Raw genomic sequence first — 19,943 nt, forward strand, 5'->3', positions numbered from 1 at the left:
ATAACAGTTAACAATGACACATTAAAAGGTAAAACGTCTAAAGAGAAGACGTGATCAAAATCGTTGACAGAACCCCTCTCGCTGCAACCAGGACTGGACCAGTTACGTATGTGGCGGAAGTTGTACACTGATTGTTACACCATGTTCAATTTGAATGTTTTAGTTGTGTCAACAGCCAACAATAACTGAACGTTGCTGGACATTGTTACTTTGTTTCTTGATATTATGTTTCACCCTGAAAGCTATCAGCAGTTGGATCTGCAGCCCCGCTTGCAACAATGTAGCCAACGCTGAAATAATGGCAATACATTGAGGTGAGTTTCGTTCGGTGCAGTTTGAGGTACTAGCATCAGCTAACTTAGCTAGCTAGGAAGCTAACGTTTGGTGCCTTAAGCCAGCAACCCCCTTTTCTTGCACGAGACGACTTAGTTTTTTTCTTTCAGTTAGCTAATGCAATCAGCTGTCATGATATTTAAAATGTATCCATGCGTATAGAAAAAAGAATTGGCATAGCAAATAGCTACTGTTAGCTAGCTAGCCTAGCGTTTATGAACTTCTATCGGGTCAGTCTAATTGCTGGAATTGAAAGTTCAAGCTTGTCTACTGATTGGATAAAAACAACCGAACGTTTTGCATTCAGGTTAAATCGTATTGTTGTTCACCGACTGGGTCGATACAACTGAACGTTTTGCATTTACGTGAAATAATATTGTTGTTCTCTGGAAGGAGTTACTGGAATTTATGACAGGCTGCACACGAAGGCGTAGCAGCCTATACCCGGACCTTTCCGTAGTATGGCCAGCGTCCCCCAGGAGTTAGACTAATCCCCGGATCGCAGACGTTCCATGCCATGGAACACGTCGTTTAGCTAACAACAACCCTGCACGTGTGGCAGCAGGTTTTATGGACAGCTGTCACATCCCGGCTTTGATTGATTCTTCATATGAACGTGCAACCTTTCGTTTCCTTGTGTGTATTGTTGGTAGTCTGTCAATACGAGATTATTGTTGTTGCCTTTCAGATTCTTTGTTTTGTTTACTATGAACTCGCTACCGCCATCCCAGCATCCAGCATCAAGCCCAGCATGCAGGATATTACCTGGGGAGGGGAGTCAGGTGAGATGGAGATCTAGTGTAATGTGCTGCTGCAGGTGAGGTGACGGCCTACCGTCTGCTGATGAGGTTGGATGTGTTTTAGGTGCAGCCCAAAGCTCCTCTCCTGCAGATTCTGCGTGTGGCCGGAGCCCAGGAAGATGTCTTCACCCTCAAGGAGGTGAGCTATTGGGGGGGTTGGCATGTCAACTGTCATGTTTTGTAATAATTAGAAGAGAGAAACAGAAGGGTGCAAATATGACCAGTGTGTGTGTGTGTGTGTGTGTGTGTGTGTGTGTTTTAGTTGACTTGAGCATGTCAGCCTTCTAGAATATTTGGGTTATTGAATAAATGTGTGTTGTAGGTGATGCACTACCTGGGCCAGTACATCATGGTGAAGCAGCTGTATGACAAACAGAGACAGCATATTGTCCACTGTCAGGACGATCCACTGGGAGAACTGCTGGAGGTGGAGAGCTTTTCCGTCAAAAACCCGAGGTGTGTGTAAACACACACACACACACACACAGTAGTATCCACACATGGTGCTATATATCTGCTTGAGTATTTGTATGTACAACAAGTGATCATATTTTAATCCAAATGTTCTTGGTTTGCAGTCCTGTCTACGAGATGCTGAAGAAGTATTTAGTTGTGCTGAATTGTGCTGGTAAGTGCTGCCTTCAGTGCTTGTGAAGATTTCTGTTTTCAAATACATTTTGATCCATTTGAAAAATAATGTGTGCTTGGTAAGGCACACATGGTGGGGAAACACAGAATGCTGTGTATGTTTTAGGACAGTGTCTTGTTTGAGTGTGACATGGTTGTGATTTGTATTGTTGATATGAATTCCATTCACTCCTTTTGTTTTCTCTTTCCTTTTGTGTATGTCAAAGTGAAAATGTTTAATTCTCATTAAGTATTGATGGTACGTGGTATTGTCCAGTAAGTTCTCAGGTAGAGATGTTGGGTAACAGCTGAAAAACGACCGGTCTACTCTCTTTCTATGTCTTTTGTAAACCACTTCATGCCTGAGAAGTTGAAAGAGGTGTGTGTGTGTGTGTGTGTGTGTGTGTGTGTGTGTGTGTGGTGGGGGGGGGGAGTCGGGGGTGTGTGGAGTCTCTGGTCGCTTACCCTACAGAGTCGTCTGAAGAAGCCAGAGCTACAGTGTGCCTGTGTTGTGTCTGAAAGGGTGAATGTGTGAATTAAAAGGGTGGGATGTTTTGTGTGTTACTGTGTCTCATTTGAAACGCAGATGCTGCAGAGAGTCTTTCTGTGGGCCGTGAGTGTGTAGAGGGAGGAGTGGAGGACCGCGGTCAGGTAAAGCTGAAGCATGGTGCTCAGGAGAAACAGAGACCTTTAACCCACCGCCTCACAACACACAACCCTATAGCACCCAAGCCAATAAAGTAGACGTATAGCTCTTAAGATCAGCATTTCTTTCGTCTGGTCAGTTTGGTCTAAATTTCGAACCCCCCCCCCGCTTAGTTTGTAATGTGAAACCCAGGGCCCTGTGCAGGACATGTATAGAGTGACCAGTATGTTGTGAGGGGAGGGCAGGGCTGCTGTCTCCGGTGGTGTTGATCTGTACAGAGTGGCACCGTCTCTGTACAACCCCATCTCTGGGTCTGGCCTGGTGGCGCTACAAAGCACTGCACTGTCTGACCCACCAGCGCCGCCCAGAGGATGGGGGGCAGAGTCACTGTCTCTGTCTGTCTCAGAGTTCTCTTCTCTGCCGCGAAACCGGGGGAACACAGCTCCCGATCCAGTCACAAGTCCAGCGACAACCCCATACCCCAACTACCCTTTCCCCCCTTCACCCACCCCACCCCAACACACCCACCACACCTGTCCCTTCCCCCAACGCCCCCACCTTGCTCCTCTACAGCCACACCCCAACTGCCCCTTCACCCTCAAACACATTCTCACTGTGCGAAATTGGGCTCTTTCTCCATACCTTGAGGAACAGACAATTCCGTCCTTCAAAAACAAAAGCATGCTCGCTCATTTTGAAATGTGTGGTCATAGTCTCTTTGTCTCTAATCACAGCATTGCTTCTAGTGTCGAGCTTGTGTGTGATTATAGCCATTTGCATCTGTAGTTTGGTGTTAATACTATCTGTCTGATTCCACACAAACACATGTTAAAACTCCCTAAATCATTAGGTAGCTGTCAGTTGGCCATTTCAGAAGTTTTCTCCCTGTCCTTTCACCTTCTCCTTTATCTCCTATTGTGGTCTCTCTCCATCTGTATCGATCTCTCTCTCTCTGCACATATGTGTGGTCTTTCACTGCTCCACCCCCTCCTTCCCCAGTACCTTTGGCCCTACTCCACCTTACCTACCCAGCGCTCCTTACCCCCCCCCTCCTCCCCAGAAGTGCCCCCCAAGGCTGTGCTGTAAGGGAGCTGTGGATCCACCATGTGCCAAGTCTCTGCTCTGTGTTCTAATTGGCTCTCTACTTCTTCTCTCCTGTTTGTACAGGTGTGTGGGGGTGTGGCCAAAGCAGGGTTGGGTGTGGGCAGTGACAGGCCCCTCCCCCTGCAGACCCCCTCACAGAGACGACCCCGTGAGCCAGATGATGGTAAATACAGGTTATACCTAAAGCTTTAACAGGAACAAGAGATGCAGTTTAAAACAACAATTGTTAATAATTCTGTTGCCAAAAGGTTTTTCATTTTCCATTCCTCAACTTTTCCTGGCATTGATAGTGTGATATGATGGGGTTAAACTTTGACTTTCCTCAGACTCTCTGGACGGCCTGCCCCGGTCGGCCTGTAAACGACCCAAGCTGGACGTCACTCTGGATGAGTGGGACCTCTCTGGCCTGCCCTGGTGGTTTCTGGGTAACCTCCGCAGTAACTACAGTCGCAGAAGCAATGGCTCCACAGACATCCACACCAACCAAGTAAGAACACACCGGTTCAGTGTTTTTATTAAATAAAAAAATAAAAAAGACTAACTTCCCTGTCTCTGACTAGTGGTAGGGGAGGGGACAGGGCTGTGCTTGGATTGGGAACCAGGCTAAGGGAGCGCAATCTCCGAATGATGAGATCATTAGTCACACAGTGATGAGGTCACACATCTTGACTGAGGGGTCAGTTGTCTCCTGCACAGGAGGAGGACACGGCCATCGTATCAGACACAACGGACGACCTGTGGTTCCTGACGGAGGGCGAGAGCGAACAGGTGAGCGTGGAAATGAAGGAGGCCGTGCTGGAAGAAGGGAGCGGAGGAGAGGGAGAGCTGCCACCAGATGAGGAGGAGGGAGGAGGAAAGGATGAGAAGGCTGATAAAGAGGTAGGACTGTCACTCCTTTAGTCGAAGTGTGTTAGACCAAATCAATTACAGACATGGAGGACACATTCATTTGTAATTGTTCACAATGGGACACTTGCCATATGATTATCCATCCCTGTCATGGCCTTGTGTTTGCTAATTGATTAGATTTGCGCTCTAGGGAAACATATAGCTCTTGACTACTGAGTAAGGTGCATGTCTAATGTGACTGAGGCTAATCTGGTCTGACCAATGGTCTTGTCTCCACTCTGTTCAGATGCAGGAGGAGCCAGATGAGGACTCCCAGTGTCTGAGTGATGATACTGATACAGAGATCTCTACACAGGTCTCTGTCTGCCTGTCTCTGTCCTCTAAACAACTGTGAATAGTTACTGATTCATACTGCCTATTAATAGTCTCTGACCTAATTCTCTCTTTCTCCCTCACTTTCTCTCTCCCCCTCTCTTCTCTCCTCCCTCAGGACGCGTGGCAGTGCACCGAGTGTAGGAAGTTCAACTCTCCTCTCCAGCGCTACTGTGTTCGCTGCTGGGCTCTACAGAAGAACTGGTACAAAGACGTCCCCCGATTGGCCCATTCCCTCTCCGTCCCCGACATCCCAGCATGCAGCTCTCTTACCACCCCTGACCATGACGAGGATGACAGTGACACAGGTATCGACGTCCCAGACTGCCTCAGGACAGTCTCTGACCCCATCATCCTGCCCTCCCACTCCACCCCCGACCGGCCGCTGCCCCCAGGCGGTCCGGGGAAGGGCAAGGGGCCACGGCCGCGTGGTCTGTCCAGAGATGAGCAGCTCTCTGGGGGGGAGAGTCTGGAAAGCCTTGGGATGGAGGTGGAGGTTAGGCCCGAGGCCTTGTTAGAGCCCTGTAAGCTGTGTCGCGTGCGACCGCGTAATGGGAGCATCATACACGGACGCACAGCTCACCTGCTTACCTGCTTCTCCTGCGCCAGGAGGCTGCACAAGTTCCATGCTCCCTGCCCTGGCTGTGGACAGATCATACAGAAAGTTATAAAGACATTCATCGCCTGAAAGAGGGTTATAACACACACATGCACACATGCTAGAACACGTTCCTTGGTGGTAGACACACAGAGATACATAAAGACTTGCTCGTACACATACACACACACTCACTCTGTAGCACTTAGTTGAGAATATTCCTCTGCTCTCTGTGGTATGCTTTTGTGTTTGCATTACACTGCCTCTAAATTACTATTAATGGAAGGTACAAACATGTCTGTTTAGTCCTTGAAGTAGCAATACTAACATCAAACTATCGGTTCCCCCTGCGCCACATTTCATGAGACAAATATACAAGACCTGAGGTATTTATTTATTTATTTTGAGGGCCAAGCAGCACTGTAAATATTAAAACTATGTTGTTTTCGAAGTTCTATTTGCCAGACAATGATTTGTGCAACTTAAGTCTTCGTTTCAGACGGAAGACCAATGGACACCCGTGTTTTCATTGGCCACTGTTCTAAGTGCCCAGGAAATGCTCAGTTGCCAGTTGTCGGGATACCTAGCAGCGTGTTTGCTGCCATCGTTAAGATGTTATTTGAAGACCTATGTTTTCTTTCACGAGGTTTAGATGGTGGTAAACTCCTCAAATGGCTGCAGGTATGGACTTCTCACTGCCATCTGACTCTGAGCCTCTACATTCTTTCAACTGCCTCTTTCCTGTTGTGTTTGTTGGTTTTCCTAACCGTTGCAGCATCTTGTTTGTGTGCTCTTGAGAGAAGTACAGACAAGGAGATTGGAAGGAGATTTTCTTTATTGACTCCATAAAAAGTTTCAAGTCTCCTCTCAATGCCCTTGTGTTTGTGTTTGTAGTCTGTAAGTCCCGGGGTAGAAGTCTGCGCCGCGCAGGGCTTTTCTCTCCTTTAACGTGTTTCTGCTCAACATGAGACCGAATGTACTGCTAAAAAAAAATGTGGTGACCAAGTCCTGTTTTCTCTGTTGTGTTTTCAAGACGGTATGAAGCTGTCGATGTGAATAATAACCTGCCTGAAATCTAGTTGAAGTATTAACAGTAATGGACTCCATAATGGGGTAAACTTGTATATTTGCAGTTTTCAACAAGAAAATACCTTCTCTGAATGTTTATTTTCCAGGTTAGCATTTCATCTTGGAATAGCTATTAATCTTGAATATAAGAGGATGTTCACAATTGCCAAGTGTCGCTCTGTGTGCAGTGATTTGGTTTTGTCTGTCAAGATAACCAATTCCTCATTTGTTGTCTTGACAGACAGTAGATGTTTTGTTTTTAATTCCAGTCCCAGAGATGTCGCCCTGATAATTAATAACAAGCATTTGAATATAATCTGTTTATTACTAATAGTTTTGTATTTATTTTATTTAAGATTTTTGTTTTACCTGTAAGTGATGGATAAACACTGCCCCTGAGCGCCACTGAATACCAACTTCAGACCTGATTTACTTTAGTTTGCAGTAAAATATTATGATAATGATAAGAGTAATTTAAAGAGAAGTGTCAGCTTCATGTTCAGTTTTCTTTTCTTAAATGTGTTATTCCCTTCTGAAAATAATAGTTGCAAATACTTAGTTACTCTGGCCCATTGTTTCAGGAGGCCAAACGTGTTTCCCCCATCTTCCTAATGTTGATGGAGAAGAGAGGTGAACATTGGGTCATGGAGGAGAACATTGGGTCATGAAGGTGGCTGCTGTGGACAGTCGGTCAGTACTTATGGGGGTTTGATGAATGAAAGCGTTACACTGCCAAACGTAATGAATTTAAATGTTTTTTTTTTGTTTGTTATGGACATAATTTAATTAAGTGAGAAGTTCTGCATTTATTTGTTTGAAGGTGATGTGTTGTTTCTCTGCTCGTGTGTACCTACAATGCTGATGTACGCTTCACATCATCCTTTCTTGGTGGCACTTCATCTGGCCTAACGGTTTTCTCTCAGTACAGGATTGACTTTCCAGTTGAAGTGGGACTTGGCCTGTACTGCTATAACACACTCCAGCTTTTGAATAGCTGCCCTCTGTACTTACATGCTATATAGTATATTGTATTCTACTGCTTTGCCTTTGAAGGGAATGGCTTGCCTTGCATCAGTGAGCATGGCTTTGCTTGTACTTATCCTCTCTGCCACCAGATGGTGCTAGATTTGCTTGCCCTTTGACGCTGTACAGTATTGAATAAATGACAGTGTATTGTACAATAGAGCATGATTCAATGTGTGACTACACGCAGCACTGTGCTGGTGTGACAGAGCTATATTAGTATATTAAAGCTATAATGATAAAATGCTGTCTGCTGTATTAAAACAACCCTGCTTCCCCTTCCCCCCCCCATCCTTGTGTGTGCTTAAATATATACACTTTTAGTGATTTAGTCAGACAGCTCTCACCTCCCTACCAAGAATATGGTGACACAACAGCATTTGCTGTTGTTGCCAGTTCAGAACACAGAGGAAGACAGAATTCATGATCAATGTGAAATGAACATTCCAGATAAACATAATACACCCAGAGTGGTATACACTCTTGAATACACCCAGTCCTGTCATGGAACATCGCTTTGAATTGGTATGTCCAAATTCTATTGCTGTAGTGCTTTAATGTCATGTGCTACTATGACTTCTGAATAAAGTAATAAGTGAGTACATCTATTTCTAGCCCTCTGGTTTGTCATGTCTTTCTTACAATATTTGATGGTAGTGCACATCAATCTCACACACACACACATTGGGTCAGATGATGTACAGTATCTGCTGGTGTGGAATGGAGTGTTTGGCGGCTGAAGAATAAGTCATTGTATGACAGCCCAGCTGTCCTTTGGCCTCTCCTTCACGACAGGACTGGCTCTGCCACCTGCCTCTCTCTCTCTTTTACTGCTCCCTCTCTTTCTGCACAAACACTCGTTACTGCTCAAACACACACACTTTAACTCAGTGATTTCCATTTTGAACTGTTTAATGCAACCTGTGTGTGTCTGTTCAGAGTCCCGAAATAAAACACGCTCTAGTCACATAGCCACTCCATTTAGAAGTTTCCAATGGAAAGCCCTCTCTGTGTCACTGTCTATGTCCTGTGGGGAGTCTACACTGATACAGAAGCCCCCAGATTACTCTTTAATAAAGTTATGTAGTGAGCCACAGCTCGGTGGTAGGATTGTGTATGACTGGGGAGAAGCAAACAACCAATCACATGTCCTTTGACTTTGACAGAACGGTTGGCATGGTCAGTCATTAATTAAAGACCCATCCATTTTGAGGGGAGAGGAGAGTTCAAACAGTAAAAATGACAGTAGTTTAGCAGAGGCAAGCTGGTCTTAATTCCCATATCGTACTTTAAAAAGAGAGGTTTTATGCATATCCAAGGTAGTCACAGGAGTAGGTCAAAAAGAGATAACTTAGAAGAAAACAGGAATGTCCGCTCATGCTGTTATTCTGCTCCAGTGATTTAATCAAGATGGTGACACAAACAATGTTTTTTTCATTGACCTACATGGTCTTCGTCAGGTTATTTGTTTGTGTCACCGTCTTGATTAAATCACTGGAGCGGTATGAGCAGACATTCCTCCTGTCTTCATAGTTCCCATAGCCACATAGATTCATGAAATGGTGAAGGCTACGTAGCAGAGCATTTCTGGTTCCGGTGGTTCATGTATTCATATTTCTTAGTTAGCTATGAAATGTGGTGTAGCCTACTAGTTTATGCATGGTATGGAATCTGGGCAGGGTTGGGACAGGAGAATGGCATGGCAGTGCAGTGACATGGCACCGAATGGTAGCTCTAGAATGGCGTGGGCAAGGGAGTGGAGGGGATGTACATACATGTTGTCACGGCTACAGTACGTCCATCCCAACATCCCAGAATAACCCTAACACATTCCCCACTCATCCCCTATGCAATAGTTCCTAAGGGTAAATAGTTAGGAAGTCTCAGTCAGACACTGGTCTAATACTTGCGAAATACATATTCCTGCCTTCCAGTAATCACTGATCTAGGACGTTTGGATAAGAGAAAGCAAGGGTCTGTTCACGCAGCTTTCCTCAATCCAGCTATATCAGGTCAGGGAGTATTTCATGAAAGAGAGGATGGAAGGGTGTAATTTTGGTTATAGAAATAGGGTCTTAGCTGTGTGTCAATACTCTAGAATGTCTTCCTGTAAGTCATGACAACTGATTGTTAAAAAGAATGGATAGTATGGCTAGGGCTGCCACCTGCTGCTTCCACCTATCATATTCTGCTAGATTAGTGATCAAAGAGGAAGTGACTGGAAGAAAGGAAGCTAGCGACCCAACCCAGGATCCAGCCTTGGTGTCCCTGTCATGGTGTTGTGTAGCAGGTAGACTGGCATCTGGTGGGTATCTGTGTCACTCACTCTCCCCGTCTCTCTCCTCGTCTGCATTCCTGCAGGCCAGCGAGCCTCGGCCTATTCACTCTCCTCTCTGCTGTTTGTGTCTGTAACCGTATCTGTGGAAGCAGGAGCTCTCTGCTCCCTCACCTCCTTTCACACACACACATCCACACACACACACACACACACACACACACACACACACACACACACACACACACACATATTCTATCTGTTGTCTCTGGCTATTTGGTCGCTCCAGAAACCGGGCCGCTAAATTTGTCCCAGTGCTGACATGGGAGAAGGTCACTGGAGCCAGAGATAAACAGAGAGGGAGAGAGAGAGAGATAGAGAGAGAACGAGGGAGAAAGATAGAGAATGAAAGTGAGAGAGAGAGAGAGAGAGAGAGAGAGAGAGAGAGAGAGAGAGAGAGAGAGAAAGAGAGAGAGAGAGAGAGAGAGAGAGAGAACGAGGGAGAAAGATAGAGAATGAAAGTGAGAGAGAGAGAGAGAGAGAGAGAGAAAGAGAGAGAGAGAGAGAGAGAGAGAGAGAGAGAAAGAGAGAGAGAGAGAGAGAGAGAGAGAGAGAGAGGGAGAAAGATAGAGAATGAAAGTGAGAGAGAGAGAGAGAGAAAGAGAGAGAGAGAGAGAGAGAGAGAGAGAGAGAGAGAGGGAGAAAGATACTGAGAGACAAGGAGCTTTAGAGGGAGATGTTTACAGCTTGAGAAAGGGAGAGAGAGTCAGAGCTTAGATTTGGAAGTGGAGCAGAACTGGGACCATGGCACACATAGTTTCCATGCAACACAATCTGCAACAACGTGGCAACATCAATCTGCATGGAGATACAGTTCACAGTCAAACACATTGGAAACGACATACACCTCAACAAAACCCATCAACTACAGTTCCCGTTGTTCATCACCTGGTTTATACAATGTTCTGCATAGCAATACAACAGTGTTCACACCATAATAGGATCCATTTTAAAAATGCGGCCCACATTATTATATTGACATTCAGAGGCTTTTTTTTCTGAGGAGAGAGCTATTCACTCTGATCATCTTTCAGATGGACACCAAGGCCTGTTTAGACAGCCACAGTTTGTGAGTGTATGGGTGTGATCTGTATGTAACATCATTTCCTGTTGGTGACCGGTCAGTGAATGGTCAGGGATAGTATGTGGTGTGTGATACTGTAAGTGAGTGTGTGTGTGTGTGTGTGTGTGTGTGTGTGTGTGTGTGTGTGCTGTATGTTAGGAACTGATAATGAACAGAGTATGCACAGTATCTGCCTTCTTCTCCTGATAGTTTGTGACACTGAGTGGTAGCAAGTAGGAGTGTGTGTGTGTGTGTGTGTGTGTGTGTGTGTGTGTGTGTGTGTGTGTGTGTGTGTGTGTGTGTGTGTGTGTGTGTGTGTGTGTGTGTGTGTGTGTGTGTGTAACTGCCAGTGAGTGGGATGCCAGTGCAGGGCAGGGCAGTGGAGGGCTCAGGGGCTCAGATCATTCCTGTGATTTAACATGACACCACTTGCACTAAGACTGCGACAGCTGCATATGCGCATGCCAGCCATTCTGTTTGTTGTAAGGGATTACGCTGCGATAAAAGCCCCAGTGAGGAGCAGCATGGCTGGGCCTAGAGAACTACTGTTTCCCCCTGACTTAGAAGGCTTTTCCTTGGGCCTCCAGAGCTCTGTGAAAACACAGGTGGAGCGCTTCATTCTGAAAACGGATGAATGGGAGTATTGAAATGCTGATTACCAGGTCACAATCGTGTCACATCACCTTTAGAGATCACTGAAATGATATAACGCTACACTATTTGACTAATGTAAGTTACATTACTCAATAGCAATTGAGATGAGGAGTACTTGACTTATGTTGTGTTCTGGCTGTTTTATGCTCCATTTGATTGAAAAGAATCCAGTTTATCAACATATCTGATGTTGGTGATACCTTTAAAATGGTTTGTGGTCCATTCAGAGAATCACAGAGGTATGGGTTTGGGCAGCGGTTCAGACATCAGACCAATAGACTACACTGCAAGTCACATCACAACCAATGTACAGTACCATCATTAACATTGTTGTTGAGGGCAGCTGAGTATTTTGAGTGACAGGGTTCTAATCTTAAAACATATTTAATATATATAATATGTTATTTAATGTTGTTGGAGTTTGAAGAGAAGACGGATGGTTGATGGATACAGTCGCACTGATTGCATAATCAGTTGATTGATTGATTACTTGACTGATTGACCGACTCATAGACAGATACAGTCATACTTTCATGGCTAAGGGGTTGTCGTGGCAAATCCCATAGCAAAAGCCTGTTTCCGTGACGATGGGCAAGGGCATCTGTCGCTGTCACTATGGTGACCCTGCCCTCCCCTGCAGGCAGTTAGGAAGCCCATAATATTGTTCTAAGAGTCGGGAGCCGTGCCGAGAGAGACACATTCCTGGACTAATGCAGCCACACTCTACTCTACTTCTACACTAGGGAACACACTAGAACCTCATCCAACCCGCCTTCCCCCCCATCCACTCCGCCCCCCACCCCCCTCCCCACCCACCCTGCCCCCCTCACCATCCCTCCTTCCCTCTAAGATAAGATAACAAAACTTTATTGTCCATTACATTTTTACGGAATGGACATTTTCCTTTGGCACACTGGCACAAAAGGTTAAAACAGACATATCTCTCATCTAATTTATGTCAGTAAAGGGAAGATTGGGATTTAACAGACACTCAGTTATCAACAGAAACAGACACTCAGACACTCACTTATCTACAGAAACTTACAATGAGCTCACTCAAATAAGAAAGACGATAACCTCATCATACAAGCATCTGAAGTAAACCCTTGAATTGATCAAATGTAAATGTTAGTGGCAGTCTAGAAGCTTGGCAATGAAGAAGATTGAAAACACCCCCTCCCCTCCTCCCCCCATCTCAGCTGTCTTGCAATGTGCTGCTGCTTGTCATTGGGGAAAAGTGGAGCACTGTTGGCAATGACAGGGCAACTCCCCGGACACACACACACACACACACACACACACACACACACACACACACACACACACACACACACACACACACACACACACACACACACACACACACAGCTTGGACAGTTATGATAACTTACATATATTTAGATAATCTGTCTTCCTATAAAGTTATTATGTCATTCAGAATCGTACAGCTTTTTTTACTGAGGATAATTGATTTCAAGTTATAAGGTTGTACGTGAAGGTCGATGTTCTGGATGATATTTCACGGTTGATTTACCACTACTAGTAGGCTAGCGCTACTTCAAGATTAACTGTAACATTAACAGGGAGGAAATGATATGATTATTATTATGATTGTTAGCAATTTACTAGAAAACAAACAGGCCTTTGTTCTAGGTTATCAAGATGATTCCGAAGAACCATCGGTTCCAAAGAGCTGAGACTGAATCTCAGTGCTAATAGTCATATACTGAAACCAGAGGATAAACTGTGAAAGAGCAACTGCAGATCAGAAGTAAACATTGTGGACCCCCTATGGTACTGTACCTCAACTGTTCTCTTTAGAATGCTGAGAGGGGACTTTTCCTAAACCAGGGGTCGGAGTTCGCGACGTACACTTCTGACACTAACTCACACACACACACATACACACACACACACACACACACACACACACACACACACACACACAAACACACACATGCGCACACGCACACACACACACACACACACACACACACACACACACACACACACACACTCACACACACACACGCGTGCACGTTCTCTAGTTCTGCTGACAATGGGTTAAGATGGCGAGGGGTTATGAGTGACTGGGGCACACTGCTGCCCCCCACTCCACTCCCCCCACCCCGTTCCCTCCTCCTCCTCCGTGCCCCCCTGGTCAAACACTGGCGTCTTTGTACTCCCTCCACCATCAGTGACCATCCATCACAGGCTAACCTGACAGCCCCCCGCAACCCTGCACCGAGCCACAGTACTACCAACTACCCACCCACACTGCTCAACCCTGCCCCAAACCATTACCAACCCTTACCCAGTCCGGCCAAGGACTGCTACTTGGACCAGTACAGATCACTACCCCAGAACTCTACCCATATTCATCCAGACCAGCTATCCAGCTGTACAGACCGCGTCATGGCTCTGCTCACAGTGATGAGCTATGCTGCTCACCTAAAATGTTGCCATGCCCTGTTGTGTGGTTGACTACTGTGGTGTCTGGACCTGAGTGAGCCTGTGTGGTTGTTTAGCCATCCTAGCGGAAGCCTGTCGGATTTAGCCTGTGAGCTACGAGGTGAGACATGTCCTGAGGGGATTAGCGCCCGGCGGCTAGGCTAACACCAACGCTGGCCAGGGTCAGGACAATCAAGGCCATCACACCGGATGAGACTCTCATCACTGAGACAAATACCAGACAATGTCAACGCTGTACTGTACATGTCGTCCGTACTGACTGTGATTAATACAATCACTCAGGATGAGACATCCATAGCCTTATCACTGGACTATAGCTGACTCTATACTTGATGTGAGAAACCAATTATATATCACCAATATTGTTATGAGCTTGGGGGTCATTTGACAATATACTGGCACTTGGGTTTAGGTTACACTTTATTTTCAGACACAAACTACTACTACTACAAACTATTGCACCATTATATCCTATGTTATCATAGCCTTGTAGTCTCAGAGTGGAAGTGACAGCTGTCTTTCCACTGTCCCTTTCCCCTACATCATAGAAGGGGACTTTAGACATCGTGTCATAGAGGAGGACGTGAGGCAGGGATTAGCTCATTAAGGCAGCCATCTTTGATCGCCCTGTCAAATCTGAGGTAATCTGTCCGATTTCCATGGCAACCATATCATATTCCATCCGTTCTGCCACGGGCCGATGTTCTGCCCGTCACACACGCAAACGCGCACGCACACGCATTCACACACACCCACACGCGCACACCCACATGCACACACACACACACACACACACACACACACACACACACACACACACACACACACACACACACACACACAGGCCTAAAGCCCAGGAGAGCTGGGTCCAACAGAGATGTGAAGTGTAGATGTGCAGCAACAGCTAAACGTCGTGTCAGGTTTCTGGGGGCTCGTGCTAAATTTAACCCTGTGATCCTACAGCAGGCCGAGGGGTTTAAATGCCAGCCTGCAGTTGCTCCCCACCAGTTGTTCTCTACACATCTTCCTCTCACCACAAACTCAGGCCAGTAGTGGGAGAGGCACACACACACACTCGCACTCTCCCTCACACACACTCTCAGAGCTCAGGACCTAACTCTCCTAAGGACACACAACGTCGAGCCAAAGCAACCAGGAATCTTCGTCCCCCAAAACCCAAACCTCAACATTGTCCACCATGGAGCTTTTCGAGACCAACCCGTATTTCTTCCCTGACCAGCGCTTCTACGAAGGAGGGGACAGCTACTACCCCTCTCGCCTGCCAGGGGGGTATGACCAGGGGGGCTACCAGGAGAGGGGCTCCATGATGGGGCTGTGTGGGGGTCTGTCTGGGGGGGTCGGGGTGGGGGTCGGGGGGATGGAGGACAAGGCCTCCCCCTCTGGTCTCTCCCCAGACTCTGAGCCCCACTGCCCCGGCCAGTGTCTGCCCTGGGCCTGTAAGCTGTGCAAACGGAAGACGGTGACCATGGACCGGCGGAAAGCTGCCACGATGCGAGAGAAGAGGCGTCTGAAGAAGGTGAACGAGGCGTTCGAGGCTCTGAAGAGGAGCACGCTGATGAACCCTAACCAGAGGCTGCCCAAGGTGGAGATCCTGAGGAGCGCCATCCAGTACATCGAGAGGCTGCAGGCGCTGGTCTCCTCTCTCAACCAGCAGGACAGCGAGACGGGACAGCAGGGGCTGCACTACCGCACCGGACTTACTCAGCAACGAGTGAGTAGAGTGGGAGGGGAAGGAGGGAGAGAGGGATGGATGGATGGATGGATGGATGGATGGATGGATGGAAGGAGGGATGGAATGAGTACTGCAGGGGACAGGGAAAGGGAAAGGGGAAAGGCATAGTGGGAGAAATGTAGGGAAGAGGTGATGAGGCAAATGATAGGGAAGAAGGTTAGAAGTAATGGGAGAGAGACCAGGAGAGAAAACAAATACAATAAAGGAGGTGTGTCCTGTATGATATGGAGGTTAGAAGTGTGAGGTGTGTGCTGTTTGTCTGTGTTGGTATGTGTTTGAGTGTTAGGGGTTGTGTTTGTGTGTTAGGGGTTGTGTTTGAGTGTTAGGGGTTGTGTTTGAGTGTTAGGGGTTGTGTTTGAGTGTTAGGGGTTGTGTTTGAGTGTTAAGGGTTGTGTTTGAGTGTTAGGGGTTGTGAGGGGCCAGTGAGGGGCCAGTGGGGGGCCAGTGGGGGGCCAGTGAGGGGCCAGTGGGGGGCCAGTGGGGGGCCAGTGAGGGGCCAGTGGGGGGCCAGTGGGGGGCCAGTGAGGGGCCAGTGAGGGGCCAGTGGGGGGCCAGTGAGGGGCCAGTGAGGGGCCAGTGAGGGGCCAGTGGGGGGCCAGTGAGGGGCCAGTGAGGGGCCAGTGGGGGGCCAGTGAGGGGCCAGTGGGGGGCCAGTGGTAGCCTTTATCAGTTTGGAGCATGCTGGTTCTGATCCATGAGTCTCATCTCACTGCTAATAGAGCGACAGGACAGACTCTTATCACATGAAACACAGTTATCATGATAAACACTCATGTCACGTTGACAGAACCTTCATTCTATCAAAGCGTTCATCAACAATTCAGCATTGAGGGATAGTTAAGGAAAACTAACCCTGTCGTCTGTGCTGAGTCCCTTTGGAGTGTTGGTTTGGTTGTGGTCTGGGAGGGTTTATTTATTTTTTTATGTTTTATACACTCCTCACCTCTCGAAGGTACTAAAAAGACAACCTCTCACTGATCTTTACACTAACTTTGGCCATGCCTTCCAGTTTTAATGGATTAACAGAACATATATGTTTAGGCTCAATGGGCAAGTTGTTTCACAGCAAGTAGATATTGAAATAGTTCCAATGAAATTGTAGAATGTATAGTACATTCTTTACTGTGAACAGTGTAGTGTATGTCAGTTGATACTGTACATGAAGCAGTAGTACAGCACCCCCGCTCATTCATGTCATAGACCGATGACACAGTGGTTGCAAGTAGGTTCAGACAGAATCTGCGAGGACAGAATTCCAAACAGATCTTGTGATTTAGAATCTGGGGAATCAACTTGAATCAAATAAGGCCATAAAACATGATTGGGTTTTGAGTTTTGATTTTGAAACAGAGTAATTTACTTCCAAAATATACAGATACAGTATATAGTAGGATTAAAAGACACAATATTTCCTGCATCAGGCCCAAGAGACAAGAGAGAGATTGTCAAGTGAAATGGTTCTTCTTTGTGGTTGGTTATTTTCTGTTTTCGTCCGGACCATACAATGTGGATTCCGTGGGTTTATTTTATTAAGGCATGGGACGACTATGTGGTGTGTACTTGAGAGTAGTATTGTGTGTGTGGTGTAGTGTGTCTGTGAGGGGTGGGGCATGACGTATCATAACACGGGTGACTGACAGCGCCGTGTGTGTCTCTATGGAAACAGGTGTCGTCATCAAGCGAGCCGGGATCAGGCAGCACCTGCTGTAGCAGCCCAGAGTGGAGCAGCACCTCAGAACACTGCACACAGAACTACAGCAACGAGGGTATGTACACACACACACACACACACACACACACACACACACACACACACACACACACACACACACACACACACAGGGGCGCGCACACACTCACACACACACACATACACACACACACACACACACACACACACTACATTTAAGGAATGTTGGTTGGTGATTCTGACTCTTCTCTCTGCCTCTCTCTCCAGACCTCCTGAGTGCTGACTCTCCAGAGCAGACCAACCTGCGGTCTCTGACCTCCATCGTGGACAGCATCACAGCAGCAGAGGGACCAGTGGCCTACCCTGTATCTGTGGACATTCCCAAATAAACCCACAACACTGGTGCCACAGTCACAGCCACAGATACACAGAGCCCCCCCACAAACCTGCTCAGAGATTTAGAAAATGCTATGAAAGTGAAAATGTCAATTATTGATATTGATCACCCTTGGAGACACTAATTGAGTATTCTAATCCATAGCAAGGACAGTTCATTTTGTGGTTCTGTTTTGCCTGTCTCCCGGTCTAGTAGCTTACAAATGACGAGTTGCTTTCAAAGTGTATTGTCTTAGAACATATGGGGGCCAACATGGTGCTCATTCAAAATTCTAAACCTCCAGGAGAGTTTGTCAAACACTGTTGATCTATGGCTCTGACAAGACCCAAACACCAGAGCCAAAACCCTTCCAAGTCCTTCCAGCCTGAGGCCTTATTTCCTACAAAACCCTGTGGTCCAGCTATCCCTCCGCCCAGTGTTAAAGGACCATATCCTGACATGAGGTCCCACTTACTCTAATGCATGACTTACACCAAAGATCCTGACAGTTACTGGTGTGGATCTCAGTTGGGATTGGGCCCTGAATCTATCTGAGGAGGTTACAGAGGAGAAATGACAGTCTGGTTTTCTGTCTAAACTTAAATACAGAAACATATTTTTCCCCTTTTTTTCGAAAACTTTCCCTGATCTTTCTTGCATTCTGTTTGCGTGTGTTTTATGCTTACAAACATGAGTTTATTTGTGGGGCCAATATGTACCATGGCAGTTTTGACCAAGATCTGCTTAATTTAAACTGGTTATGAATGCTAGTGATGTAAATACGTTCCGTTTTTCTACAGAGTGGTTTTGCTATTTTATTTTCAAATTTTTGCTAACTTATTTTTGACTTTTATAACAAAGATTGTTGTGTATTTGTAGATGTTCCAAGAAGTGATATTTCTGTCCAATCTTGCATTAAAGACATTTTCAATACCTTGCCAGTCAATGTCTCTGATACTGTACATACACACATATACGCATGCACACACAACTATTACCTCAAAATGAACACACACCATTCAGCTTTATCTTAGAAAAACAGCTTTACTTATGTCTATAGTGTCATAAATACAATACACTTTTTTAAATAGCCAAATAATAAAATCTTGATTTGTCAGCATTGTTTCACACCTGGAATAAATACACATACAGTACTCATAGCTGCCACAGTAGCACATTACACCTTTTAGACACCTTTAAAACATTGGCTGTAAAATAAAAAAAAAAGGAATACACCCATCCAACACTTCACTTGTTCACTGATACCATACTCTCATTGGACGAGAGGAGTAGGTCACACACAGCGTCACCTAGTGGTCAGAGAGCAGATCTGGCCAATGTCACATCCCCATGGCAACTAGACAGGAGGGGACGGGGTCAGAAGAGCAGGACACACCTAGATAGGACATGGCATCACTGTCACTGTCAAGGTGACCTGTTTGTGAGGATTTCATTGGCTGATGCCGAGCAGCAATTTACAGTTTGATTTCAAAGAACGGAAAATCAACCAAAGATAGCTACAGTAGTCACCCATCCAGTGAGAAAGACCTCAAATAACCATTCACCACTGTGCTTTCACACTACTCTGTATCCCTCATTTAAGAGCATATTGCTTCCATTCACGCACACAGCTCACGCCCTCATCACCTAGAGGATTCTCTTTATTCTTATCAAGTTAGCTACATAGTGTCAAACAAGGAGCCAGAAAAGGTAGGAAAGGAAGCAAGGAGAGATAACAAGCTACATAGTGTCAACAGAGGAGGAAGGAAAGGAAGCGGGAGAGGGGGTTAGGAAGGAGGCAGGAGAGGAAACTGAACAGTTTAGGACTGGACCCATGAACCTGTGGATGAGAGAGTCGGTGTAGTATTCACACATAAACACACCTCTCCTTAGTGAGGCCCTCCCACTAGCTTTTCACACACCAACAGCATATAAGACACACAGAGGTCCAACACAGAGAGAACAGTCACCACCAAATACAGGGCATTGGGTTTCATACAGTAATGATATTATAATATTCTCCATATATAATTCCAATATATATATATATATATATATATTTATATATATATTTCTATAAAAAACATAAGTCATCCATTTTATGTACAGAGAGACGATTAATGATGAATACCTTGCATAACCGACGTGTAGGTGGGATTGGTCATCGACACACCCAGGGG

General features: G+C 46.1%; 2 protein-coding genes across 3 annotated transcripts; both read left to right on the forward strand.

Annotated features, from left to right (window-relative positions):
• The first annotated feature begins 154 nt into the window (after positions 1-154).
• Positions 155-8,024, forward strand: mdm4 (MDM4 regulator of p53). 2 transcript variants are annotated; one of them, XM_083668773.1, is made up of 11 exons: positions 155-314; positions 1,022-1,115; positions 1,198-1,272; positions 1,456-1,589; positions 1,712-1,761; positions 2,347-2,411; positions 3,574-3,673; positions 3,837-3,997; positions 4,192-4,389; positions 4,646-4,714; positions 4,850-8,024. In XM_083668773.1, the coding sequence occupies exons 2-11, from the start codon at positions 1,041-1,043 to the stop codon at positions 5,417-5,419; spliced, it is 1,497 nt and encodes a 498-aa protein (XP_083524899.1). In that variant the 5' UTR covers positions 155-314; positions 1,022-1,040; the 3' UTR covers positions 5,420-8,024. The 2 variants fall into 2 exon arrangements, with proteins under 2 accessions (XP_083524899.1, XP_083524900.1); XM_083668774.1 differs by having other exon boundaries at positions 4,207-4,389.
• A 6,950-nt stretch (positions 8,025-14,974) lies between these two features.
• myog (myogenin) lies at positions 14,975-17,838 on the forward strand. The gene is made up of 3 exons (XM_083668780.1): positions 14,975-15,676; positions 17,364-17,463; positions 17,655-17,838. The coding sequence occupies exons 1-3, from the start codon at positions 15,143-15,145 to the stop codon at positions 17,774-17,776; spliced, it is 756 nt and encodes a 251-aa protein (XP_083524906.1). The 5' UTR covers positions 14,975-15,142; the 3' UTR covers positions 17,777-17,838.
• Positions 17,839-19,943: the final 2,105 nt, after the last annotated feature.

This window comes from Argentina silus, assembly GCF_951799395.1.
Source record: "Argentina silus genome assembly, chromosome: 4".
Lineage (NCBI taxonomy): Eukaryota > Metazoa > Chordata > Actinopteri > Argentiniformes > Argentinidae > Argentina > Argentina silus.